This window comes from Dichomitus squalens (genome assembly GCF_000275845.1).
Source record: "Dichomitus squalens LYAD-421 SS1 unplaced genomic scaffold DICSQscaffold_27, whole genome shotgun sequence".
NCBI classification, from domain to species: Eukaryota; Fungi; Basidiomycota; class Agaricomycetes; order Polyporales; family Polyporaceae; genus Dichomitus; species Dichomitus squalens.
In genome coordinates, this window is record NW_006766909.1 from 303,233 (window position 1) to 328,700 (window position 25,468).

General features: G+C 55.2%; 7 protein-coding genes across 7 annotated transcripts; 4 read left to right on the forward strand and 3 right to left on the reverse strand.

Annotated features, from left to right (window-relative positions):
* Window positions 1-184: 184 nt before the first annotated feature.
* Window positions 185-956, forward strand: DICSQDRAFT_128244 (uncharacterized protein; the record flags this gene model as incomplete). The annotated part of the gene is made up of 3 exons (XM_007367676.1): window positions 185-208; window positions 273-771; window positions 838-956. The coding sequence occupies 3 exons, from the start codon at window positions 185-187 to the stop codon at window positions 954-956; spliced, it is 642 nt and encodes a 213-aa protein (XP_007367738.1).
* Window positions 957-3,392: 2,436 nt separating this feature from the next.
* On the reverse strand, window positions 3,393-4,058 carry DICSQDRAFT_156246 (uncharacterized protein). The gene is made up of 4 exons (XM_007367677.1): window positions 3,798-4,058; window positions 3,712-3,737; window positions 3,621-3,650; window positions 3,393-3,555 (listed from the first exon to the last, which is right to left on the reverse strand). The coding sequence occupies exons 1-2, from the start codon at window positions 4,049-4,051 to the stop codon at window positions 3,713-3,715; spliced, it is 279 nt and encodes a 92-aa protein (XP_007367739.1). The 5' UTR covers window positions 4,052-4,058; the 3' UTR covers window positions 3,393-3,555; window positions 3,621-3,650; window position 3,712.
* A 204-nt stretch (window positions 4,059-4,262) lies between these two features.
* Window positions 4,263-5,524, forward strand: DICSQDRAFT_128245 (uncharacterized protein; the record flags this gene model as incomplete). The annotated part of the gene is made up of 6 exons (XM_007367678.1): window positions 4,263-4,598; window positions 4,793-4,899; window positions 4,925-4,973; window positions 5,042-5,161; window positions 5,425-5,426; window positions 5,485-5,524. 6 exons carry the CDS (start codon window positions 4,263-4,265, stop codon window positions 5,522-5,524), a joined length of 654 nt encoding a protein of 217 aa, XP_007367740.1.
* On the reverse strand, window positions 5,493-11,336 carry DICSQDRAFT_138511 (P-loop containing nucleoside triphosphate hydrolase protein). The gene is made up of 15 exons (XM_007367679.1): window positions 11,193-11,336; window positions 10,949-11,132; window positions 10,800-10,888; window positions 10,682-10,734; window positions 10,324-10,558; window positions 9,850-10,256; window positions 9,371-9,760; window positions 9,265-9,308; window positions 8,839-9,208; window positions 7,948-8,768; window positions 7,113-7,897; window positions 6,450-7,060; window positions 6,344-6,396; window positions 6,128-6,291; window positions 5,493-6,076 (listed from the first exon to the last, which is right to left on the reverse strand). Exons 3-15 carry the CDS (start codon window positions 10,827-10,829, stop codon window positions 5,702-5,704), a joined length of 4,338 nt encoding a protein of 1,445 aa, XP_007367741.1. The 5' UTR covers window positions 10,830-10,888; window positions 10,949-11,132; window positions 11,193-11,336; the 3' UTR covers window positions 5,493-5,701.
* A 460-nt stretch (window positions 11,337-11,796) lies between these two features.
* DICSQDRAFT_162440 (uncharacterized protein) lies at window positions 11,797-13,594 on the reverse strand (the record flags this gene model as incomplete). Its single annotated transcript, XM_007367680.1, has 8 exons — window positions 13,583-13,594; window positions 13,385-13,522; window positions 12,868-13,319; window positions 12,521-12,693; window positions 12,195-12,382; window positions 12,067-12,130; window positions 11,927-11,979; window positions 11,797-11,842 (listed from the first exon to the last, which is right to left on the reverse strand). Coding segments are annotated over exons 2-8 (978 nt in total). The 5' UTR covers window positions 13,387-13,522; window positions 13,583-13,594.
* A 1,322-nt stretch (window positions 13,595-14,916) lies between these two features.
* Window positions 14,917-22,434, forward strand: DICSQDRAFT_89216 (acetyl-CoA synthetase-like protein). The gene is made up of 10 exons (XM_007367681.1): window positions 14,917-15,078; window positions 15,141-15,182; window positions 15,241-16,108; window positions 16,185-16,577; window positions 16,630-17,361; window positions 17,416-18,036; window positions 18,096-19,918; window positions 19,977-20,300; window positions 20,375-21,504; window positions 21,563-22,434. Exons 3-10 carry the CDS (start codon window positions 15,305-15,307, stop codon window positions 22,273-22,275), a joined length of 6,540 nt encoding a protein of 2,179 aa, XP_007367743.1. The 5' UTR covers window positions 14,917-15,078; window positions 15,141-15,182; window positions 15,241-15,304; the 3' UTR covers window positions 22,276-22,434.
* Window positions 22,435-23,131: 697 nt separating this feature from the next.
* On the forward strand, window positions 23,132-25,167 carry DICSQDRAFT_138513 (uncharacterized protein). Its single transcript, XM_007367682.1, has 4 exons — window positions 23,132-23,245; window positions 23,296-24,058; window positions 24,110-24,521; window positions 24,586-25,167. The coding sequence occupies exons 2-4, from the start codon at window positions 23,299-23,301 to the stop codon at window positions 24,680-24,682; spliced, it is 1,269 nt and encodes a 422-aa protein (XP_007367744.1). The 5' UTR covers window positions 23,132-23,245; window positions 23,296-23,298; the 3' UTR covers window positions 24,683-25,167.
* The last annotated feature ends 301 nt before the right edge of the window (window positions 25,168-25,468 follow it).

Here is a 25,468-nt window from a genome sequence, read left to right on the forward strand (position 1 = left end):
AGACGAGAGGAGCTGTGGATATTCCTACTCAGTATGCAGATTGCGTAGCCTTACTCCACACAGCTCGCGCTGTATATATATGCGGCCGTCATGAGCGATACACTACACACGACTTCGTCTGCATTTTACGACCCTAACGATATCCATCTACTCATCGAATTCTCATATCTACTCGTAATCCATCATGCCGCTCTTTGGAAAGCACAAGGTGAGCACCGCAGTGTGTACAATGCGGTCAGGGAGAGACTTGCTCACCGTTCGTCCTCACGTAGCACCAAGACAAGGCCGCGGCTCGTGAAGCCCGTCACGAACCCCAGCAGGGCACGAATCTCGCCGGTGACCAGCCAACGAATGCCCCTGGTCAGAACTACGGCACAAACTCCGCCCACCATGGGGTCCATCCCCAAGGCCAGCAAGGGTTTGATTCTGTTCGCCAGGGCGCGAACCCCGGCATGACCGGCGCTGGCCAGAACCAGCCCGTCTCGGGCAACCAAGCAGGCATCGGTGCCGGCGTGAATGCGTCCGGCAACGGTGTCCCTCCCGCCTCGCATATCAACACGTCCAACCAGACTTCCGGCAGGGGCACGCACCGTCTCGAGGGTAAGGCCGAGAAGGCGGTGGGCTCGCTCGTCGGCAGCCAGGCGCTCAAGGAGCGTGGCTTCCAGAAGGAGCAGGAGGCGGGCGCGTTCAAGACGCAGAGCGCGGAACTCGCGGAGGCGGAGCGCCTCGAGAAGGAGGCCCTCATGCGCCGTGAGCGTGCTGTTGCACATGGTGAGTGTGGCTTCCTGTGTTCGGAGAAGGCAGTGGAGTGGCTTACAACGCGCGACTCATCATTAGGTGCGCACCCCGCCAACATGCACCTCGGCGGCCTGCAGAACGCGAACACCTTGTCTGACGTCACTGGTAACACCGGTAGTGGAGGTACCGATGTCCAGTACGGCTCTGGCGGGTACTAAGTCCTCGTCCAGTACTTCATCCATGATGTAGCATATCCCGGATGTACATTTGTATCATATGCATAAACGCTCAATGCGCTGTCTTATATGGATACCCTATGAACGCTACTTCATCGCGAGCAGAAGGCGATGCGAAAACACGGGTGCAAGACGTGGATCGCGCCGAAGATTAGCTGAGAAGACACCAGTCCATGATGCGTTAGTCGCTGGCTGTGCCCTCGCCTGTCCTACATGCACGGATCGCTGAGTGGAGCCTAACCAAATAGTCTTTACTTCCCGGACATTCACGCCGCCACATCGCCGGGGAGAAAGCCCACACGGCGCATATCCTTGATGGCAAGTCTCAGTCGTCGGACCTTTCTCACCACGTCCGAGGTACGCCCCAATCACTTCAACCCCTCGGTCAAGCGCGAGATGTTGAACCAATTGCGCAGATCCAGACCGCACACTTCGTGGAACCCACCCAGCTCTCCAGACTTCCAGCTCGTGCAAATCAACGACAACCTCGTGAAGTCCTGGCTCGTCTCCTTCCTCACGTCTGGGATCAAGAAACGGGCCCCCTAGCAGTTGTGGCCCACGTACACAACCTCTGCCAATTGGCAGAATATGGTGTGCGTTCTTTCGGTCCGTCTCATGCCCCGTCGTCCTGCAGCCGGCTTCTGTTATAGAAACACAGGTACCTCCGCGAGCCGTTGGGGTTACGAAAAAGCACGTCGGGTACGTCTACCTCATCGACTCGAACAAAAAGATCCGCTGGGCGGCCTGCGAGGACCCAAGTCGGAGGAGGCTGCCGCGCTGACAACATGCACACACGTTCCCCTGGACAGGCTCGCGAAGCAACTTGAACGAGTCTCTCGCTGCGCCGGAGTTGTCACCCGTGGAGCAACAGCCGTAATGGCCAATCACCGCTATGTCGCTTCCCATACGACATGCTCTCCGCCTTTCCCCCCGCTTGTATCGTTGTCCGGGTGGCCTTCGAGCTGAGCTTGGCGAAGTTCCCATACAGCCGGAGTTCAGATAAGTATGAATCACTTAATGTATGACTTCTCTGCTTCGTCCCTCGTCACGGAACGCTAAGCTGGGCCTGGGAGGTATGTCCGTTGGATTTGAGCACCGAGCGAGAGCATGCAGTAGACAGCATTTGTCGCGTAAGATGCATTCCTGCCAGGCGCCATACTTTTTGAACAAGCTTGCTGGGCTGTAGCACACATCGCATGATATCTCGAGTCGATCGTAAGGGTTGTCAAGGAAAAGTAGCATGCCCCCTGCGCAAGACATCGAGTTTCCGTGGATTGCCTATACAGGAACGGGACAAGTCGCGAGAACGCGCTCGCAATATTGTGATATAGACGACCTCGAAAACAACTATGGCGGCGTCCGGCATAATAAGCTTGTCAAACAACGGTCGCACCATCATTGGTACCGCCTGCGCTTGTGCTAGGTCGGTGGAGGGCTTCACACGTAGCTCAATGGCGAGGCAGGTAAGTCGGTAAGTTGCCCCATCGTGACCGATTTGTGCCGACTGAGCGGTGCCGACGTAATCTTGGGCTCGGATGCGTGTAGTTCCGGGAGGTCTTTGCGGGCAGGGGTCTTAATATCGTAGTACAGGCGGAAGTAGCGCGCACGACTCGCCTTCGAGTCCGGCGATTATGCACAACGCAGCAGGGACATCCCGAACTAGCTTTACCAACTTCTCATTCACGCTGTGCAACAAGAGAACAATGCGCTTGCTGAGCTCCTGCATGGTGAGAATTGGCGTGGTGGAGCCATTGAGCACGCTTCGCCACAAATACACCAGCAGCTAGGAACATACCGGTGTGGGAAGTTCTCCCAGGATATGCAGCTGCGTTAGATTAGAGGTGTCGTCTGGTCCGTTCTGAAATGTACAAGGCCATTGAGGGACCCAGGGCTTCTTGCAGCGCACATCCACCAATTGCAGGGTACGAAGCTCGGGGAAGCCGCAACAGAACACCACAAGAGATTGGGACTCAGGAAGATCAGTGACTGGAGGATGAGTCTGTCCACTATCACCCGGGCGTCGAATGTTTTGAGGTTAGCAAGCTTCAGCAGCAGCGGCCAAGTGGGGGTTTTGTTCCATGCTGGGACAGTGAGAAAGCGAAGGAACAGTGAATGTTCCGGAGGTTAGCGGAGAAGTAACCCCTCGAGTACATCTGAGAAGCTGTCCACCGATTCCGTTCTGTTGGGATCTTGTGGGATGAAGGAGCGTAGGACACGAGCATCTGTATTTGACGGGATCGGGGTTGACGTTAGACTATCGCAGGAGGAGCTGGCTTGTCCCACAACGCTGACGATCAAGGTCGGCGAGGCGGTGAGTGACTCGGATAGCATATCAACAGATAATCAATGAAGAAGCGAGAAAGTACAGTCGGAAGTGGGCAGCAGCAGGTATAGTGTAGAGAGTGAACGCATTTGGAGGGAAAGGACGCCCCGCACCCGGCTGATGATGTAGAATGGTGGCGAGGATTGACGGCGACTGAGGTACAGTGGTCTCCCTCTACCTTTCGGCATTGGTTGAGGACTATATGGCTCGGTGTTGTTTAGTAAGTGTTGCGTTGGAGAAGATATGTTCGACTTCGAACTGCCACAAGATCGAGCGCTTATAAGCAGGAAGACACGACGGACTAATTATCGGCGCACACTCACTAGAACAATATCATAGAGCCACAGATCGTCCTGATGCAGATAGACATGGATGAGAATTGGAATTGTAGACATGGTCTCCCTCTTGACGCACATTAGAAATGCCAGTCTCTGCGCGTGCTGAGTAACATTCCGTCATACGTGCTTGTATCACTGCTGGTGATTGGTTGACTGACTTACCTATGCATCCTGCTTGTCGCAACCTCAAGTATCCCTTTTGAAAGCAACATTGGGTAGCATTCTCCTATATGCGTCTTCCACCATGGAAGCGTCTCCTCAGTGCTACGCACGTCCAAACAGATTGTCCGTAGGTGAGGGAATCTCTGTAGTAGAGTGATCTCCATGAACATCTGGATTTTCCGCAGCTCCTCGAGGTACAGGAGAGGCTCTGTTGCAACCTCCATAGCATCAAAGGTGAGAACGAGCCTGTGCATATTGCCTGCCTCGATACGGAGGAGGAAATGCGGGAATTCGGCTATGTGCGACGAAGACGGCGCAGGTAATGAGCGCCGGCGGTGGGCGCGACAACCTATGATCAAATGCACCGTGGAGAGGGCGGGTAAGTAGTACACGTCTGCTTCTCCGTTCTCTGTAGAGTGTCATCAGGATGAATGAGGGCAAAAGAGCGGCAAGCGCCATACTTTGATGCGTTTTGATGAGGGCACCAGTCATCGGGAGATTAAGCGTCAATATCTGAAGCGTGCTGCTGACCGCGCGTATGATCTGGTCGTGACCAAGCATATTGAATCCTCCTTCTACTACGTTCTGATAGGACGCTTCATTACATCGGGACTTCCAAGTTTGCTAGAGGGTGCTTACCGGTCGTTCGTTTCCCCTGAATGCCAGTCCCAAATCGATGAGCTTAGTGGGGACAACATGCAGCATGTTGGGCCGTCGAAAGATGATATCGCGCTCCTTGTCCGCTACCCAGAGTACCCGATACATGTCCAATGTAGTCAGGTTTGGGAACGGTCTGAGAAGGTAGTCCAGTTCCCAAGTATCGTGCAAAGGGATGACCTTGAGTTGTGATCGTATCAAGACGAAGACGAGCGTTTCTGAAGTGAGAATGGATGAACATGCGGTTGATGTTATCTGGCAAGCGAACCGTAACAGTCTGCAAGCGAGGTAAATGCTTTGCTACGGCACAATAGAATACTTCCACGACAGCTGCATAGCGTGGGTACGGCCTCCGCGACAACTCGACTTCTTCGACCAATGTTGCTATGTGGGGCGCGGAGATGATGAAGCGACAAAAAGCATACAAGTCTGGGAGTTCCGCTCGGTCAGAGAACTCCTTTCTACGGAAGGCGTGAGCGCGACATCTCGGATGCCATGCATGGCAGACGAGTGAACATCGTATGTATGTGGGTTTGGCCCGGCAGGGGATGACGTCAGCGCCGATGAGGTCGATGATGCGTTCATAGATCTCGAAGGGAAAGATCGAAGCCATCGACGAACTCCTCAGGGCGGTCAGTACGGTTGGCGGCGTCGAGAGGCTGACGTGGACCCTTGCCAAGCTGGCGCGGCTGATGAGTAGTAGTCAGGTCAGCAACCGGCCACGCAACGTTTGTGGGAATAGTTGACTCAATGCTCAGAGGAAATCAAAGCGCACCCTGCCATGAGCATATGCATGGCTCGGCGCACTAGAGGTTATTGGACTATGAGTATAGAAAAGCATCAGTAGATGGAGGTCTGAATCGTAGGGAACGTAAGTTTCTGCGTCCAGCGGCCAGCCAAGTAACCGGGGAGCGAAGACGTTGAAACTCCTAATCTCCCTCAATACAGCGTGTGCTCGATGCTGGTACAGTGGTAAGTAACCTGCGGCGCAGATAAGACACATATTTTCGACATCTGATTGTACTTCCAGGTTGAATCCGACAAACATCAAGAGCTACTTCCTAAGGTAAACGATCGCTTCAGGGAACTAGTCGATTCGAATAACGCCGAAGAGAGAACGTCTATATATGCCGCTGTCAATATGGTCCCATGAACTCAGTTTTGCATCCTCCCAGTTAGCAGGACCGCATCGTGAACTATTATCTGTTTATCAAGTACTCATAAGCTACTGAATCGTTTAGTCCCTTCTACATCGTTGAATCGTTATGCAATCGCGCGAACGCGCTCTCCTCATTCTCTAGCAGTTGTGAAGGTTTCCCGATCTCGACGACCCTCCCCGCATCTAAAACTGCAACTTGATCGTAATCCACGATCGTGCCGATGCGGTGAGCCACGGTCACAACAGTGTATTCCTTGAAGGCAGCACGGATTGTTTCCTGTACCGCCTTATCCGTCTCCACATCCAAGTTCCCAGTCGCCTCGTCCAGCAGAACGATCTTATTCTTTCGCAGTAGCGCGCGAGCGAGCGCGAGAAGTTGCGTCTGTCCCTTTGACAGCTCGTTGCCACGAGCACTCAGGGATTGATCGAGTTTTTCGTCGAAACCTCCAATGACGTCCTTGAGCTAGGTGAAGGTGAGTCGCACAGCCGAGACTTCATCACAGAATTGACATACCTGAGCAGCCTCAATGGCTTCCCAGATCTCTGCGTCGGACTTGTCGCCGGAGATGTCCACATTTTCGCGTATGGTCCCATCAATGATGAGAGGCTCTTGAGGCACCACAGTGATGTTTCGCCGCAGAGTTCGATGAGAAACATCGGCGGTGTCAACCATATCGACTAACAAACCTCGTTAGGAAGCGAGGCTTTCGGGAGGGTCAAACACACTTACTCGTGATCTTGCCACGGACGTGCAAGGCCCGCAGAATAGCGAGCAGCATCGTACTATCACACTATGGTTCAGCTTAAGCCAAGACAGTGTGGAAAAGACAGCTCACCTCTTGCCAGATCCAGTGCGCCCACAAAGTCCAACATTACTGCCGCCCGCCATGGTCATCGTGATACCCTTCAGTGTAGGCTCTGTCTGCCCTTCGTAACTTGCAATCACGTTGTCGAATTCGATCGTGCCGTGCGACGGCCACAACTTGTCCGTGTCCACATTACCAGAGGACGCGTGATCATCCTCTTCAGGCGCCAGCTTGGTATACTCAAGATTACGCTCGATTGCGACGGCAGCGATCTCCAGTTGCGTCCAAGAGGTGAGCACAAGACTGATGATATCCTGAAGCGAGACGGCCTGTGACAAACCGACTGCGAAGAGTCCAGCAGAGGTGCTCGATCGGTTGCCGACAGCGATGAGGACAAAACAGGTGTTGATGACGGCAGTCATAACGCCAATGTTCGTCGCGAGCCAGAGACGAGAGACATTCGTCAAATAGAAGGGCATCTGGGATCGCGCGAGGAGTGCGGAGTTGGCAGCGGCGTATGGTACACCCTTCCCAGCCGCACGGATGGTAAGTAGACCGTTGAGCTCGACCGTCTCTGAGAAGAGCGTGTACAGGGGGCCTTTGCTAGACAAGTCAAGTCTGCGAAGCTGACGCGAGGTTGCCTAAGATATGGTCAGTAAAAGGTGTCTGCGCAAGAGCATGCGGGGATCCTACCAAGTAGAACTTCTGGATGACGTAGACAAGGACGAGCATGAAAGCGACGACTATGGCCAAATAGGGAACGGAGACGATCATCAGGACTGCGCTACCGATCATGCGCGTGGACTCGTAGCCGAAGTCATGCATCGCGAGCGGGAACTCGAAATCGACGATAAAGACATCCTGGCTGAACCGGCTAATGACCTTTCCGATGGAGGTGCTGCCAAAGAACGACACGGGAGTAGCCATCACGGCCTTGAATGCGTTCGCATGTAGCGCTGTCGACGCTCTAGGCACAAGGCTCATGATGAAGAAGTAGAACACAGTCGTGAAGGCGATACTGTACGCAACCTCGACTGCGGCATATCCGCCGAGGTAACGACCAAGGATAGAAGACGCTGAACCTGAGCCGTGATCGTTTGCTGCAGCCCACAATTGGAGGTAAACGGGGGTGACGATCTGAATCCCGACGGTTACAACGAGAAATGTGGCGTATATGAGCATCGAAGGGTATCCGGCGCCAGCAAAGTAGTGGAGATATGCAGCGAAGCCGTTCGACCCGTGCTGGATCGCGTCGATCTCCTCTTGCTCAGCCTCAGCCTTGTCGACGTCTTCCAGCGAGTCGTCGAAATTGGTGACCTGCTGAACGGCCTCCATGACACCGGAAGAGGTCTGGACGTGTTCCTTGACAAGAGCACTGGTTGGGCCATCGGCGCTCAGCAAACGGGCATAGCTATCTTGCTCGATGACCCGATTATCGCCGAGCATGACAATCCAGTCCATGTGTTGCAGATGCGACACTGATAATATGGTCAGACCAAAGCAGGCGACTCGATGATAAGTAACGTACCCTTGTTGGTCGTCATGACCACTGTACGATCCTTGAGAAGACCGGATGCCCCAAAGAGAGCTTCAAAGACATGGGCCGACGTGGTACCATCGAGAGCAGCGAAGACGTCATCCAGCAGCACGACAGTACTACGAGAGTAGACCGCACGCGCGAGAGCGATGCGGGCCTTCTGACCACCGCTTAAACCCTTGGCAAGTCTACTGTCCAGGTTGTTCGCACCGAAGTCTATGTCAAGAGCGCATGCATGGACGACGGTGTTGAACCAAGCACGATCCATGGAGGACGAAAACAGGATGTTCTGCTCGATGGACAAACTTGTACGCAGCCATGGAACCTGGGAGCAGAAGGCGATTTCGTTGCGAATCGGAGTGCGCGAAATACTACCGAACGCTGTCGTTTCGCCTAGGAGAGACGCGAGAAGGGTGGTCTTCCCTGTCCCGACACGACCGACGACTGCGGTGAACTTGCCGGAAGGTATCTGGAGGTCGATGCTCTCCAGCACCTTCTTCTCACCCCATCCAAAGGTGCCTCGCAGCTCGAGCGTGCCGGTAGCGAAACCGAGCTCGTTGGGTTTTTCATCGGCGGGCGAGTCCGACTTGTCTGTGATGCTCAAGTCGACGGCGTGGGGATCCTTGCGTTCGGGGGCATTCAGGAATGACTGAATGCGCTTGAGACTGCCGTACGCCGCCAGGACAGTACCGTAATTCTGTCCTACGGAGAAGAGTGGTGCCGCAATGATCGTGAGCACGGTGTACGACGTGAATAAACGCGCAGTCGTAAGGGAACCGGAGCCCGACAGGAAGGAGACGATGGCATAGGCGCTGTGAACAAACGTACAGACAAGATCAAATACCCGCCGGAACATGGAAGTTAGACTAAGTTTGGACTGACCCGAGTGTGAAGAGACTGAGCATGTTCATTGCGGTGTTCGTGACACAAACGACCACGGCAAAGTCCGTCCAGAAGCGCTTCATGGCCGCGAGCTCTGTTCGGCGCACATCCTCCACCTTGCGGACCAACTCGGGCTCGTATGCAGATAACTTCACCCCAGTGATCTGATGCAGGATGCTTGATATGAGGCGAACTCGCTTGTCGGTGACGCCCGACCATGCATCCTGGAGATCGTCGATGTGACGAGAGAGAAGAGGGGTAGCAATCATGCAGATTGCCGTCACGATGACTGCGGCAACAAAAGAAGTGCCGATCTGGGTCCACAGAATGTATAGGCCGATGGCGATGACAACCAGTGACGACCATAACTCTGCGGGCCGAGTCGTCAATTAGTTGAGGAATGACGAGCACGGGGCGCCAACTTACGGTGAAGCGGGTCAATGGCGAGAGTAATACGTTCGATGTCGACACTGAGCGGCATGTCGTGATCAGCAATTCAAAGGGTACCATCGCTGAGTAAAATCAGACAGACCTCATGAGGTTGGACGCATCTCCGCCGGCAGCGTCTGCAAGAGAGTCCGCCGACAGTACGAGAGTCTTCCGATAGATGGCTTCGACAAGCGCAGCACGAATGTACGCCCCGCCCCTGTAAACGTAATAGAAATATTGGCCAGTGGCGCCCGCCAGCCCGAGAAAGACGATAGCAAACGCCCCGGCTAGCGCCCAACCCCACTGCGCCGGATCGGGAGTCTCGCCGCTGGTGGTATATGACTGAAGAAAATTGATGATCGCATTGACCATAAGGGGTTCGACGGCTTGCGCTAGCGAGCGGATAGCTGCCGGGACTACTGGTCCGAGGAATGTCGGGTAGAATGTCAGAGCGAGCACGCGCACTAGAGAAGCGTTGTCGCCATGCGTGGTCCTGAGCGACAATGCAGCGGTAGAACATGGGGTAAACAAGCTTCCGTTAGCGTCTGCGCCACATACCCGGAAGGACGTGCATGTGCTCACCTCTCAGCCTTCCAATAGACTTCAAAGCGCGCGTACAATTCCGTCGTGTCCATGTCGGGGTCCAGGCTGGGTAATTGCTCGATCTCGAGGTTCCCATGGCGCCCTTTCCACATGAGTGGGAGTGCCCAAGTTACGAAAATGTGAGAGAGGAATCCGGCGTTTTCAAGCGCGCCATCATTTTTCGCAAAGAGAGACGGGAACGACAAGACGACGAGAGAGGCAAACCGAGTAGCGTAGTGAGCCAGGAAAGATGCGAAGAACAACTCCGATGTCGCAGCGGATCCGGCAATCGCGAACGTGCGGACTCGCGATGTGTCGAGAATGAGCGTTAGAAGTAGATAGAGCGACGCCACGAACAAGATGTATCTTGAGCGTCCGAAGATCGGAATCAAGAGAATGAGAACCAGCTAGTACTGATGTTAGCCTTCATATCTCCCCAAAGGGTCAAAATTGCACTGGTAATGCTCAACTCACTGCAGACACGAGGTCAAGTGCCAACGCAGCTGTGACGAGAGCGTTCGCCTTGTGCGGAAGTTCCGCGGACGCAGTCTTCCACCCGCCGATACTCAAGGCGCCGGTAGTGAGCAGGAGAAAGAATGGAATGAAAACGGGAATATGTCTTCTAGAAAGGGAGAGTCTAGGTCGCGTCTGCACGGCGAAAATGATCGCCGTCAAGAGAAACAGGCCATTGGGAAGGATTGTGAGCACACTAGGCAAACGCGAATTCGTCAGTAAGGTGAGCATCCTCGGTTCTCAATACGAACAGCTGCTACTCTGAGCTAGCGATGCAAGGACACTACGGCGTGACTGGCAAGGAATCTGATTTACGTACCCGTTCTCGAAAACGACCGTAAAGTCAAAATTCCGACAAGAAGACTGTGGGCCCTACGATCGTGTAGAAAGTGTCAGATGCACGTATGCACCAAGGCACAAGAGCGATTAGTACTCACAAAGGCACCATCCCCCTCGCAAAACGACATGGCAGAACAGAGTCAAGCCTACAGACGCTGAGTGCGGCAGCCGTAGAAGAGATGCTCGACTGCGAGAATTTCCCAGTCAATACGATGATGAACCGTTGTATCGGTGTTGAGATGCAGACCTCCTTATTACGTTCAATCCGTCGCTGTTGAGCCGGCAGGGACGGTCAAGGCGAGGCGTTTCCCGTCCCCCAGGAATAGACGACGTGAAGAGCGAGATGATGGACGGTCCGCTCCTCGGATGCAGTGCTTGGGAAGCCCGAACACGCAATTCGCACCCAGCAAAGTTCTTCGACATATGCGAATCTGAAAATATGTTGAGTTGCGGCCTCTGCAGTAGATCCGAGGTAGCGTTCGGTGACACACCGATGGATAAATTTTGAGATGGAAACGCGCATCAACAAGAGACGCGCATGGAGTACGCACCACCGAAATTGAATTGGATACAGTAGCGGCGCAGGACATCATGGTCCCTGGCCAACATCCTCGTACACGAACCTACTGCCGTTGCCATTGCTCATATCACGGTGATTCGTCGAATTCCGGAGCCGGGCGTCAGCATGAGGGGAATCATCGATCAGCGCTGATGCTGACATGCGGAGGCAGAACTGACTTCGAGTGGCGGTGTCGCATGAGGGACGCGACGTGCTCAATCGCACAGGCTGCTTTCGGCCATCCGCCTTGATCGCTGATTTATCAGACGTTACGCCCTCTCCACCGCCCGCGGAGTTACTCGGCGAGTGTCTGAACGCCCGAGTCGGTGAAGGGCTAACGCTCCATTACCTTCATGGGCTAGTCCTGAGCCCAGTGGTAACTATTCTGTGCTAATCACACGCTTTGTTACAGTGAATCATTGTATAGAGCGACAATACATGCGACCTCTGTTGTGCGCAGCTGCACACTTTTATGTAAACTAGTACAATGAGAGAACGTTCAGGTACGCAGTACAAAATCGTTGGAAGCAATCGCTTCAAATAGGACAGACCGCAGCGACCATGGGCTCAATGTCGCATATGCTTCAGATAGACGATGTCAACAATGATGCAACATAAGAAAGATCAGCGTCGTGCGTATCACGTCTCACGCAGAAGATCACCCACATGACACTGCGCTCGCTCGGCTCTGGACCGACGACTTCTTGCATAACGGGTCCCTGCGATGTACATTATTCGCGTTAGCACTTGAAAACTCATGCAACGGGTACCGCTCCTGGGCAAGAACAAGCATCAGTGTCACTCACAGCATAGTGCGAGCACTTCGCATCATACGCCGCCCAGCTGTCCAGGGGTGACTCCAGGTAGAACCTGGTTCCGAGCGGAGATGTCAAAGCTTATTCAGGATACGGCATTGACGTTACGTAGCGCTTACCGAGCTAGAACGTCCTCCGAAGGAACCTCGCTGGGCTGGAGGCCAGCGTAGCGCCCACCCTTGCCGGCTATCACGTTCTCGCCGCCTATGGCGTTACGTCGCTGAACCAGGTGTACGAACGAAAACTTATGCCCGTCCTGATGAAGAGAGTTGGGCGTTGTCTTCGAAACCGGATGTTCTTGCGTCGGCTACACAAAATAAGGATCTATGAGCACGCTGTCCCGAACCGACGGATGCGAGCCGTCCGCTCCGGCTTGTGCAGATGGCAGCAAGTTTGAGGTGAAGACCGGGAGGGACTTGATGGCAACTGGACGACAAAAACTTACCGCAGTCTTGATGAAGTGCACTCCAACGATGATCGGGTGCCTGAGCTCGTCCACAGACCAGTCGCAAAGGGCAACGTCGGTGAGAATGAGCTTTTCCAGGAGCTCGCTACGCATGCTGTCGGGAATGGAGGGCATGGCGCGGCGCTCGGACTCATGCTCCGGGTTGAACACACCTGTGACGCAACAGTCAGCGCAATGTCCGCAATAGTCGATTTCAAAATACGTGAATAAGGCGGTGAGAGATCAAACAGAGGTCCGAAGAAATGAGCGCCGATGCGTCAGGTAAAGTCATTCGGTGAAAAATGACGAAATTGTTCCAGGACAACTGTGGAGTGCGATCGACATACCCTGATTGTAGTACGTGATATCCCGGCCTTCCTGAGCGTGACCGGGAGCCCAGTACACACGCGGCTTGTCCTCGAAAGGAAGGACAAATGCCCGAGAATATTGCCGGAACCGCGCAGTGGTTGCGGGGGCATGTGGGTCGGAGGGCAGGGTATCGAAGTGAGCCTGAACTGAAGAGAGGAACTGTGCGACCTGGTTGGGGTTAGCGAAGGAGGGATCAGCCGTAGGGTTGAACCGAATGTAGTCCGCGTTGTCCAGCGGAGGATAATTTTGGCGATAGGAGAGAAGAGGGTTAGTGAACTTCAGATTGCGCCTGACGGTGATAGGAGGCGGCGTCAAGCGTGATGAAGGGGTCTGAAGGTCGGAGGTGACAGCAGCGAGCGATCGGCGCGGCACTCTGGTGAGTGTGGCGGCGCGGAAAGCTGGGCGGGAAGCGGCAAAAAGACGGTGCATCCTGCAGATGGGCAACACATGTCAACTACACGATGCTATGACTGCGACATTGAAGAAAAAACTGACATCGTTCGCGCTGAGTAGAGCGAGGTAAACTTGGAGTTGGGTCGGACGGAGACTTAAGAGTGCAATTGTGCGTGCTCTGGCGAACGCGCCTGAAGCGAACTTATATAACGTCGACATGTCATTCGTATGTACGTTAACCTGTGCAGTTGTCAGTATGAGACAAATCAGTAACTTTCTGGGTTCAGCATGCGAGCCTACCGCGCACTGGCAACACTCTAGTGTGAAGAATCAACTTGCTGTGACCATGTGTGACGAGCGCCGACGGACAATGCGGTGACGATGTAGGGTCAGCCTCCCTGAGTCACTTTCTTGCCGGACAATGTCTTCCCCCGTGTAGCTGCGAGAGTCGTATTGCATCAGTGAGTAACTGAACGGTGTTGCATCAACGCATCAGGGTTGCCGAGTACGAATAAGGAGCATAAGCGCAAGGTCTGCGGGGCAAAAAATTGAAAAGTACGCGACACTGGCATGATTTCGCGACATCATTCAACTCCGTCGGGATGCGACTCGGCAGGTCTCGTCCTCATATTTTGAAGTCTAGGTATACCATCCCGGCGAGACGATGCAACACAAGACCCGATGACGTGGGATGCCGTAGAAGAAAGCAAATTGGGTGCATGGAAGCAAATTTAGCGAGGACTATCCGACATCTTCGAGACTGTAGACAATGACGCTGAGCAGAACAGCGTGGAGCCAAAGCGGCCAGTGTTCGTTGGCGTTACAACCTGCAACACGAGAGGCTTTGATTGCTCCCGGACCAAAACGGGGACAGGGAAATGACTTGGGAATGGACCCGAGCGGGTTGACGCTCTCAGGTTCTATCCGGCTCTTATCTCCGGTCCTGGCCCCTCACTGCCAGCCTCTTTCACAGCGGATTGCGGGGTGTCGGATGTATACAAGCTCGCAGACGACGTTGATGGCGCGCAGAGGGTTGGCGCAGGGGGCCCCGCAAGCGCGCGCGTGAAAGAGGCTGCCGGCGGAGGCAAGACCCGGACAGGACCCGAAAACGTCAACCCCTCGGGTCTAGGACATTGGCCAATGCCTCTCGTGGCAAGGTTGAGGGGACCTCCGACAGGAATCGGGGCCCAGGGTCCAGGAACGTTGCTGCGCTGGGAAACGGTGCAAGATGAGCTTCTTGTTGTTTGTTTGTAGCTCTAGTGAGACGTTACCACACTGTCGTGATATCCAGAAGGGGAGCTGCGAACAGGGTGATGGGCACAACGGCGTGGATGCGGCCGCTAGAGCAGACGCATGGAACAGGGTCAAGACGAAAATAGAGTGCCAGGGCCGCTGAGCAGCGTATTGTCTATCGGCCGTCGCCCGTTCATCCGCCAGCTCGAAGGGACGTTCGTGAGCTGTAAACGGCAAAGAAGACAGGTAAGTAGCCACCGGTGTTGCGGCGGTTCGTGGCAAGCTGGTTCAACGGTTACCCGGGTAACGGTAACGGGTGCGCTTCACGCTGGGGAGGCCTCATAGACGCCCGCAATGAGAAGGATCGCGCAAAGCCTTTGCTGAATCGTCCAACTTTGGCGCGAACCGCCATGTGTCATTTTGGCCTCCACAGCAACTCTTCACCTGGGCCCATCAGCGGTGGCCATCAGCGGGTAAAGAGGGCAAACGATAATCACCTCATGGGATCGTGGGTCGGCGCCGATGCTATCGGTAAGCCGTCGAGAAGGGACTCTGATTCAGGGGTACGCGCTTTGGAGATCCAGCGTTTCCGCATGACTTTGCTCAATTCTTGCATTTCGTACAGCATCGATGACCCGCCACCGGTTGCACGGGTCAATTCCCACCTGTAAGGATAGTTTGTCAATTTCGGGAGGTGTGACTAACAAGAGGTGTGGGGATGCCAGATTGATGTTATAGGTTGGCATTGGGGTCCAGCCGCCCCTCCACATCGTTCTGGAGGGGTCTACCATGTCCTTGCATCTTGCCGAGGACATTGCTTTCGTACGCTTGCTCGCTGCCTCCGCCGTCGTAGCAGCCCAGTCCTATGCCTATCGTTGGACTTCCTCTGATGAGCCCTCTCCCGTTGTTCTCCAGGTCGTCGATATCCGTCGCCGCCAGCTCGCCCACTACAATTGTTACACGCTCTCTGTTCCTTCGGACCTCACCGTTTCCCAACTGCTTGATGTAGCTCGCCGTACTGAAGCCACTGCAACTGAGGCCCTTGCCAAGGATGCCCTCACCCTCTTCACTTTCGACAATGAGGCCGACGTAGATCGCTACTTCTATTTCCAAATATCCCCTCCACCCCGCAGCGTCGTGGCCATCGTTTCATCCAACGACGACGCCAGGTTCTCCGCATTGCCCGGGAACTACAGCTGTGATTCATGGCTGCATCATCGTCTATCTCTGGTTTTCGCAAGCATCGCTACTTCTTCCTCCTCAGCCCTCCCTCTCTTTTCCATTCCCTGTCTCCCGGAGGACGAGAAGACGGAGCTCCTGAAGCTAAGCCAGAACAACGATCTTCCCTCCGAGGTCACCTTTCCCTGCATCCATCATTACTTCGAAGACATCGCTCGAACTTCTCCACACCTTCCGGCGCTCTGCTTCCACGAACATAGCGGTGAAATCACCACGGTCTCATACGGGGATATGAACAAGCGTTGCGGTGCCCTCGCCGGGTATCTAGCGTCGTCCCACGGCGTCGGCCCTGGAATCATTGTCCCGATCTTCTTCGCTCGCGGGATCGACATGCTTATCGCAATCTACGCTGTGGTGAGTTGGGATCTCGGTCTTTGGATGATCTTCTCCGGCTTCTCAAGATAAGACGCTAAGCTGTCCTTTTCCGCAGCTCAAGGCGGGCGCCTCCTACGTCCCTCTTGATCCTGATCATCCACCTGAGCGGACTGCTGTCATCTGTAACGCTGTCAAGGCCAAGGTCGTCCTGACGCAGTCCGCATTACTCGATGACGTCCGGGGACGTCTCAGCGGGTCGACTGCGGTTATTGCCCTTAATGATGTGCAGTGGCTGGACCATCCCGATGTTGAGCTCTCAGGACGGGGCACAGGAGAAGATCTTGCATACGTCCTGTTTACGTCGGGTACGACCGGGACGCCTAAAGGCGTCATGGTGCACCATACTGCCGTCGTGAACACGACGATCGACGGACCGCCACTGAACCGAGCCCTTCGCAAGAGAAATAACCTGCGCACCTTCATGTTCTCGAATTATGCCTTCGACGCCGTAAGTTCGTAGCTGAACCGCCCTCGCTGAATACTAACAATGTTCTTTTTAGTCCATCTGGGACATGTTCATCACGCTTACTTCAGGCGGGTGTCTTTGTCTCGCCTCAAAGGAGGCAACGATGGACGACTTGCCCGGAGTCATGCGCCGTCTCTCCGCAAACTTCGTCATGACGACTCCTACCGTACTCAGCCTACTCGAAACCGCTGAGGTCCCTTCTCTCGACACTGTCTACAGTTGTGGCGAGATGCTTACGCCTGCTGTCCGAGACCGCTTCACACAGGCTGGCCTTACACTCGGTAACGTATATGGACCTACGGAGACAACCGTATCATGCACCTTCGATGTGGTCGAAGACGGCACGAAGGATCCTACTATCATCGGCAAGCCCTTCGGTTGGAGTCGCGGTTACATTCTCGACGATCAGCTCCGTATGGTCCCTCACGGCGCTGTCGGTACACTTTGGATCGCTGGCCCCCAGCTGAGCAAGGGTTATCTAGCTAGACCTGATCTCACTGAAGCCGCGTATCGTCCTGACCCCTTTGCGACTGGCGAGAACGTAGGTCAGCTCATGTACAACACCGGCGATCTCTGTGCGTGGGTCCAGGATGGCTACCTAAAATGCTACGGACGCGCCGATGATCAGATGAAGATCCGTGGTCAGCGCGTGGAGACGCTGGAGATTGAAGCGGTCATCTCGCGCGTTCCTGATGTTTATGCCACGTGTGTCGTGAAGCGTGTGCAAGACGGACGCGAAGACTTGGTCGCATTCTACTGTATCGAGGTCAGCCTGATCGTGTCTCGTCCTTGCAAGACGATGCTCACTCTCGTACTTCAGCCTACTTCTTCAGCAGACATCCCTGTCGTGGAAAAGGAAATCGTCGAGACGGTAACTCGTCATCTTCCGATCTATATGCGACCCTCCACCCTGGTCCATCTCGATAAGCTCCCCGTCACGGTGAACGGGAAGGCGGACCGTCGTCAGCTGCGAGCGCGTGCCGCGGAACTCGAAATCGTCGCCCCTGTCTCTGTGGATGACTCGTCCGACGAATCGCGCACAGCCACCGAAGATATGGTCGCGGAGTGCTGGTCAACTCTGTTGTCGATCCCGATCGAGAACGTGCCCTTGCACCGTGATTTCTACGAATGTGGCGGTGACTCAGTAACCATCATCCGTCTCGCATCGGCCCTGCGTGCACGAGGCCTTCAATTGAAGACCAGCGACCTCCGGAAGGCCACTACTGTCAAAGCACAGGCCGCTTTGGCTCAGCAACGCGGTTCCAACGTGGCAGGCCGCGTCGAGGAGAAGTACAAGCCATTCTCACTCATCTCACTGGCCACGGTGTCCCTCGATTCCATCGTGGCGTCTATGGGCTACTCAAAGGACATCATCGAGGATGTCTATCCTTGTTCTGCGACGGTTTCTGGACTTGTGTCTCTCGCGGCTAGCAATCCCCAGGTATGATCAGTCTGTCAGTATATTATTCTAGAACCATCGTATTTATTCTTATCCTGTAGAGCTACTACGCCCAGCACGCCTTCAAACGATCTGGACATTTCGACGCCGTTCGTTTGCACGCCGCTTGGAAAGCAGTCGTTGGACGTCATCCCATCCTACGCACTGCGTTTGTCATTCCTCCAATGCCTGCGACGGATATCCTACAGGTGGTCCTCAAGGCGGAAGCCTCTGAGTTGCATCTCGCCCACGACCGCGTCTCCAGCGAAGCAGATCTCGAACGCGTCGTTGCTGACTACTTGGAACTGTCTCGTCTATCGGGCTTTCATCTCGGCATCATCCCCACTCGTGTCGCGCTGTTCGAAAGCCCTACGTCCTCCATCATGCTCTTCCAGATCCACCACTCGCAATATGACGGGTGGAGTTTGCCTATCATTCTCAATCACGTCCAAGAGGCGTACGAGTCTCTGGAGAAGAGTAAGGTTCCCAGCATTACCAGCCCCTCTTTGCCGTATAGCGACTTCATACGCTGGGAGCGTCAGCAGAGCACAGCGACCGCGCTCACGTTCTGGACGAACGAGCTCGAGGATGCCACACTACTTTCTTGGCCTAAGATTCCTCACGATGCCAGCGACATTGCGACGGACACGCTTATCACGGCGTCGTGGACGCCTTCGGGTGACCTCACCAAATTTTGCAGCGAGCGCAAGGTCACGGCGTCGACCCTTATCCGTCTAGCTCTCGCCGTCGTTCTCGGTATTCATGGCAATACCGATGATGTCCTCATCGGCGTCGTCACCTCAGGTCGTTCAGGAGACCTGGCAGGAGTGGAGAACGTGGTGGGGCCTTGCATTGCAACACTTCCCTTCCGAATTCGCCTCCCGCCTGACGCTTCTCTCGACTCCGTCCTCTCCACCGTGCAAGAGCGCTCAACTGCTGCTGCAGCGTACGAGTACATTGGCCTCGCAGACATCCTGAAGGCCAGCCCTTTCTCGCGTTCTCTCTTCCAGGTCTTGCTGACCGTGGAGAACATTCCGGAGCTCGACCTTCACAATCACCCGCTCTTCGGTGAGGATGTCCATGGACATCAGATGGAGATGAATTACCCGCTCGGCGTCACCGTTTTCCTGCTTCCTGGCAACCGGGGCCTCAAGATCGATATCGAGTACGATTCACATCACCTCTCCGAAGAGGACGTTCACTGGTTCCGTTCTCACTTGCTCGCGACACTCGACGCTATCCTTGAGTCTCCCTCTTCTACTGTGGCCGACATTGATATTGTCACCGATGAGGAGCGCGGATACCTCCAGGACGTCGGGATTGGCCTGACACCTGACCCCGAACTCGCGGCGGAACCATTCTGTCATCGCTTGTTCGAGAGGGTTGCGCGCAAGCACCCATACCGTATTGCCGTCGAACACACCAGCGGCCAGGAACTCACGTATGCGGAGGTGGAGGCGCAGGCGAATCGCGCCGCGCACGGCTTACGAGCGCGGGGTGTGACGGTCGAGGTGCCCATCCCTGTCCTCTTCAATAAGGACGCCGACCAGTCTCAGGCCGTCGTCGGTATCATGGCGGTCATGAAGTCGGGAGGCGCTTTTGTCCCATTGGACGTCTCGTGGCCACTCGCACGACTGCTGTCATGCATTCGTCAGTGTAGTGCGCCGTTCGTCCTGTGCGACTCTGATGTTCCGGAGATCGCGCGCGAGCTCCCCGTACCCTTCGTCACGGTAGCCGAGCTTGCAAGGCTGCAATCTCCGGAGGTGTGCATCAACGAGGATCAGACGCCTAACTCGTTGGCGTACGTCATCTTCACAAGTGGATCTACTGGAGAGCCGAAGGGTGTGATGATAGAGCATCGCAACATCATGGGCTATGTCGCCAAGTATGTCTATAGTCTACTCTTCAGTCTCATGTGTTTGCTGACGGGTAGTATGTCATAGCGGTACGACGGTATATCCCATCAAGGACGTCAAACGTCTGCTCCACTTCAGCCCCTTCTCATTCGACCAGGGTCTCGGCGACATTTTCATGGCGCTCACTAAGGGCGCGACGCTTGTGCTCGCGAACATGAGCGACGTACTCACCGACCTCTCGAATGTGCTGAACTCGACTCGTGTGGACTACACCGTTCTCACTCCTGCTATCGCTCAGCTGATTCGGAATGACGTCGAGCACCCGTATCTGAAGAGTCTCCTTGTTGGCGGAGAGAAGCTCCCGGGCCAACTCGTTGACCGGTGGAAGGGCCAGGTTGCGTTTATGGATGAGTAAGTTTTACGTGGCCACATACCCTCGCGAGCAGAGTCGCTGACTGTACTACTCTGTACCCGCGCCTCCATAGCTACGGCCCGACCGAAGTTACCGTCTCTTGCGTCGGCATGACCTTCACCGCGCACACCAAAGCCGCCGCAGGCGTGATCGGTCGTTCCTACGGTGACACCCGTGCGTACATCGTGGACACTCGCGACCCCTCGCGCCTCCTCCCTGTTGGGGCTGTTGGAGAGCTCTGCCTCTCCGGCAACCAAGTCGGACGCGGGTACCTCGACCGGCCCGACCTCACCGCTGCGGCGTTCATCCCTGATCCGTTCGCCCCTGGCCTGACGATGTACCGCTCCGGTGACCGCGCGCGGTGGACAAGCGACGGGTTTATCGAGTATCTGGGCAGGCAAGACGACGCGTTTGTCAAGCTTCGCGGATTACGCATCGATACGGGCGAGGTCGAGGACGCGATTACGGGCGTTGGGGAGACGTTTGCGGTTGTGGAGCTACTGCAGCTTCGTGGGCAGCCGCATCTCGTCACCTTCATGAGCAGGACACTCGCGCCCACGGGAGAGGCCAAGCTTGAGCTCGCGGAGCCGAGAGATGAGGAAGAGGCTCGGAAGCTGAAGGCGTGGCTCCAAGAGAGCGTCGCCGCATGCCGGCAGGCGGTTCCAGTGTATGCGGTTCCGACGGTGTGGCTGGCGCTCAGGGCGATGCCACAGAACACGAACTCAAAGTTCGACAGGAAGCAGTTGAAGGCGTTCTACAAGGCTCTCGCCTCCGAGACCATCGAGAGCTTCTCTGCGGGCCTGACGCAGAGCCATGCGCCGCGTTCGCCGGAGACCGCGTTGGAGAAGACTATTGCGAAGGTGTGGAGCGACGTGCTGGGCCGCGAGGCGCAGTCGATCTCGGTATACGACGACTTCTTCTCGTTGGGAGGAGACTCGATCGGCGTCGTGCGCATGCTTTCGGGCTTGAAGACTCTAGGTTTTGTCATCTCGCTCAAGGACTTCACGGCGGGACCGACTGTGGCAGATCTGGCGGTCTACTTTGGCGCGAGCTCATCTCTGGCGAGCTCGTCGCCTGATGTCGGAGAGAGCCTTCTTCCTGGACAAGGCAACGGTCTCGTTTGGCAGGTGCAGGTGCAGGAGAATGGTCAAGGGTCGACACCGCTCTGGATGATCCATGACGGCGGTGGACTTGGGAACGAATGTCAGTGTTTCTTTCGGATCCAATATTCGACGCTTGACTCAATCCACCCTTTCCGTAGACAAGAACTTGACCTCGCTTTCGCGCGATATCCATGCCATCTCCAACCCCACCACCACCCTCGCCGAGCTACGCTCTCAGTTCCCCACTATGGCCAGCTACGTTGCGGCCTACACACCCCTCATCTCTTCGGCAAGCGATATCTTCCTCGGAGGCTGGTCTGTCGGCGGTATGTTGGCGCTTGCGCTGGCTCAGAAACGTCTAGCAGCGGGACAGCGTGTCCGCGGCGTCGTGCTGATCGACAGCTTCAATTCGGAGGGCTGGCGATACACCGGCTCGCCGCTCGACTCGGAGCATGGAAATGACAAGCTGTCCGCGGAGGAGTTCTCGCGCGTGCACCAGGCGCACGTCGATGGCATCATCGGACGGCTCACGACGAAACGGTGCGACGTCCCCGTGTTGCTTGTCCGGGCGGGCATCGGGATGGGCGTGCAAGAGATTGAGCAGGCGGGCTTCGCGGTGCCGTATCTCAACCGGTCGGCACAGAGGAGTCTGGACAGCGGGATTGGCGGCTTGTCGGATGATGATGATCTGAAGACGCCGACGTGTACGAGTCCGGAGGAGACAAACTTCTGGACGAGGTCGGTGCTGCCGCAGTTAGAGGTGGTGACTGTTGAGGGGGCGGACCACTACAGCCTGATGCGGGACGGAGCGCTTTGCGCGAAGGCGTCTGCCGAAGTTGCGAAGTGGCTTGCTAGAATCGAGGGACGCTGAGAGTCTTGTGAGCGTGGATGCCATCTACCCACTCCTTAAAAAGTATCGCAGCACGCTCCTTGTTAATATCGGTATCTATGTATTTGTTGTTGTAGAGACTAGACTGAGGCGGCAGGGTGTACTTTATCTTGCCCATGTGTTGTATAGAAGTAACCTCGCATCTGTGGAATGCACGGAATGTCAGCTGCTCTTCTCTAGAGGCGATGAACTCCGTGTCGAGGTTGAGCGCTTTGAACAAGTTCACCGACGGGGGACTTGAGTCCGTTCTGCAATCGAAGTAATTCACGAACTCCTTGTGATCAAATTGAACCTGAGGAAGGTGTTCATCGGATCGCTGAGTGAGGAGCAGGAGGAGCTTGCGCGTGTCGCTGTGATGAATGCGTTACAAAAAAAGAGCTTCCCAAGCTTGTCAAGAGAATGGTGTTGAATTTGATTGTGCGTCGATACGTAGTGACCCCTCACTTGCTGAGGGATACGATGTCTTTTGATGTCGATCTCAGGCTCATCATATAGAATTTGACATGTGTGAGGGTGAGGACCCGTGGGAGGAGGCAAGACGAGGTTTTGGCAAGAAGCCTTTTCACGACGGGCTACTTGTGTGATGGTGACCCTATGCATTCATTGCCAGTGCGTGTTGACGTTGAGTCGCAAATTCCTGGCAGACAAGGTTTCGATGCCCATCCACTGCCTCTCTCCTGACGCTGAAGGCCGCGGCGGGCGCTTTTCTGCTATGGTAGTAGAGCGGCCTCGGCTTGGACATGGACACCAACCGCCGCAGACTCCCGTGGGCCAGGTATTACTTGCGACTCGTCCAGCAACTCCAAACCGCCAACAGGACCACCATTCAAGGCATTAGCCTGTCTGCTCTGTGTACCTCTTCGACCGACTCCTTTCGATCGTCGATACGTGGCCTCATCGTCGATTTCATCGCAGAGCTCATATCCGCCGAGGGTCGATCTGGTCTTGATTGGTGAGTAGATTGGCACGACATGCGTGGCCAATAGCCAACGTATTCCATAGATCATGGTGCCATACATCCCACCTGACATCATCGACATCATCCTTGAGTATGTCGACGGTAACGCCGCACAATTATGCACCTGCGCGCTCGTATGTCACGTTTGGCTGGAGGCGAGTAGGCGGAGGCTCTTCCAACACTTGCGTTTCTATCAACCAGCGTCATACGACTCCTTCATTCGCCACGTCGTTCATCGTGAGGAGATGCAGCGATGGCTCGCGTCAGCGCGTACGCTCATGTATGCTGGTGATCGTGATCCTGACAACATCGCGATTGAGAGACAATTTAAAGCGAAGAGTAACAGGGGCCTCTGTGAACTCGCTGGCCAGCTACCGAACTTGCACACCCTCGCTCTCTTCGAACTCGATTGGTCGGAGTTCTCACATCCGCGGGCTCATCTTGCCCTCTCTCAATTTGGACGCATCAGGGAGCTCTTGCTGGTCGATTGCACATTCAGCTCCCTCGGAGCTCTCCGTGACTGCATCACCGGCTTAACGGCCTTGAGAAACCTCTTCCTTCTCCGGATTGGCTCTGAGGATCCTGTCAGATTCTTGAACGGCATTCACTCGCGGCCAATGCTCGAGACACTTGCCATCGACTTCGACGAAGACTCCGACTCGAATACTTTTCTTCAGTGGCTCTCCCAGACGCCCACTGTGTCCTCTCTCCGCCGTCTTGCAATCACACCGCGCCATCTTGATCTTCAGTGGGAAGCATTTACCTCATCCATCACTTGTTTGGATATCAGCCTCAATGTAACCAATGGTGAGCTCCAACTGCGTATCTTTGGGGAGTCTGGAGGCTAAGAAAGTTTAGAGGACTTTTGTCTCGCACCTTTTACACTCCTAGAGTCTCTGACGATAAGAGGCGGCAGTGACAAGCGCAAGAATTGGCTCCAGCTCTCTACAAACCTTCGAAGCGTCTCTGGCCGGCTTCGCACGCTGTTTCTCTCCCTAGACATATACTGGTACCCTCCCCCTCCCACGAGCCCAGTTTCATACCCAGAAGTCGACGACAGGGGTCTGGAGCTCCTTGAGCAGGTCCTGGAAGGGACTTCCTTCGCAAGCCTCCACACGGTGGAGTTCTACTTCAGGCGCTGGCAAATAGTCACAAAGCCACTCAACAGGGAGCAGGCACAGCGTGCGGATGCGCATATCAAAGACCTGGTCTGTAAGAAGCTGCACAAGCTATGCAAACGCGGAGTGCACGTCAAGATCGTAGTACATCGGTACGTAGCTCTGCGCGTCCCCTGGCCAGCTATTCGAGGTAATCACGAAACTGTTCAATCGTAGCGTTCCCAATGACTACGAGGAGGATCCGTGGGAGGAAGCGCGCTGTGGCTTTGGGCGGATGCCCTTTCACGCTGAGCACCTCAAGCTTTGCCGGTAATGGCGACTTGCCAGTCTCCCGGTGGCATAGCCAGCATCCGTGCTCATCAAGCCCTGCCTTCGATCCTACGCGGCGAGGCTGCGTTGCTCTTGCCTTTTTCAAAATCGTCGCTTCGACGCGTGCCTGTCCGTGCCTTTCCCCGAACACGTCCTCCCCTATTTCTCGCTTTCAGGTTCCCACGATGCCGGAAAGCTGCTATTGGACGCAATCCTCCCCTGGAAACCAGCCACGGTGCGCATTTGACGAGGGTAGAGGCGTATGTCGAGCAGAGATATACGCGTTCCTGTGTCGATTGAGCAGCACAAGTTCTGGAGGGCGGCGATGGACGTGCTCTCTAACGTCGCAGCTACTGCAAGCGCGTTTTAATGGCATCGTGGCACAATCTGCCTCCTTTCTCTTGTAGAGCTCAAAGCTATGTTCATTCGCAGAACGGTCTTGTTCTCGGTTAGATGCCTTATGACGCACGTTCTCGTCTTATGCACCCCTGATTCTCCGCCTTCTTAGATACGAGCAGCATGCTGTGGTGCCCAGCGACTCGATGGTCTCGACTCTGGCGCATCTGAACGATTACGGCAGAGAGATATGATACGATTGCCTCGAGTACAGCAATAGCACGTAGAAACAAGGACACGTTGCTTCGACGAGGCTGCAGAACGTCCTTGGAGCATCCTTGGCAGGTCAGCTGGTGTAGCGGCAGGCGATGTGCGAATTTGAGTTCGGGGTTCGGGAATTTGAGCTCGGTGTCCCCGAACGCTGAGATGAAGGGTGCGATGAAGCTGGGGAGGG

Coding starts and splice junctions, on each gene's coding strand:
- DICSQDRAFT_156246 (XM_007367677.1), bottom strand. CDS start 4,051: ATGCACAGGCTCGTTCTCACCTTTGATGCTATGGAGGTTGCAACAGAG. Junction 3,738..3,797: donor GCGACAAGCAGGATGCATAG/GTAAGTCAGTCA, acceptor AATGTTACTCAG/CACGCGCAGAGACTGGCATT.
- DICSQDRAFT_138513 (XM_007367682.1), top strand. CDS start 23,299: ATGGTGCCATACATCCCACCTGACATCATCGACATCATCCTTGAGTAT. Junction 24,059..24,109: donor CAGCCTCAATGTAACCAATG/GTGAGCTCCAAC, acceptor AAGAAAGTTTAG/AGGACTTTTGTCTCGCACCT. Junction 24,522..24,585: donor GTCAAGATCGTAGTACATCG/GTACGTAGCTCT, acceptor GTTCAATCGTAG/CGTTCCCAATGACTACGAGG.
- DICSQDRAFT_89216 (XM_007367681.1), top strand. CDS start 15,305: ATGTCCTTGCATCTTGCCGAGGACATTGCTTTCGTACGCTTGCTCGCT. Junction 19,919..19,976: donor ATCATGGGCTATGTCGCCAA/GTATGTCTATAG, acceptor AGTATGTCATAG/CGGTACGACGGTATATCCCA. Junction 21,505..21,562: donor CGGTGGACTTGGGAACGAAT/GTCAGTGTTTCT, acceptor CCCTTTCCGTAG/ACAAGAACTTGACCTCGCTT.
- DICSQDRAFT_138511 (XM_007367679.1), bottom strand. CDS start 10,829: ATGTCGTTTTGCGAGGGGGATGGTGCCTTT. Junction 10,559..10,681: donor ACGGTCGTTTTCGAGAACGG/GTACGTAAATCA, acceptor GCGTTTGCCTAG/TGTGCTCACAATCCTTCCCA. Junction 10,257..10,323: donor CACTTGACCTCGTGTCTGCA/GTGAGTTGAGCA, acceptor CATCAGTACTAG/CTGGTTCTCATTCTCTTGAT.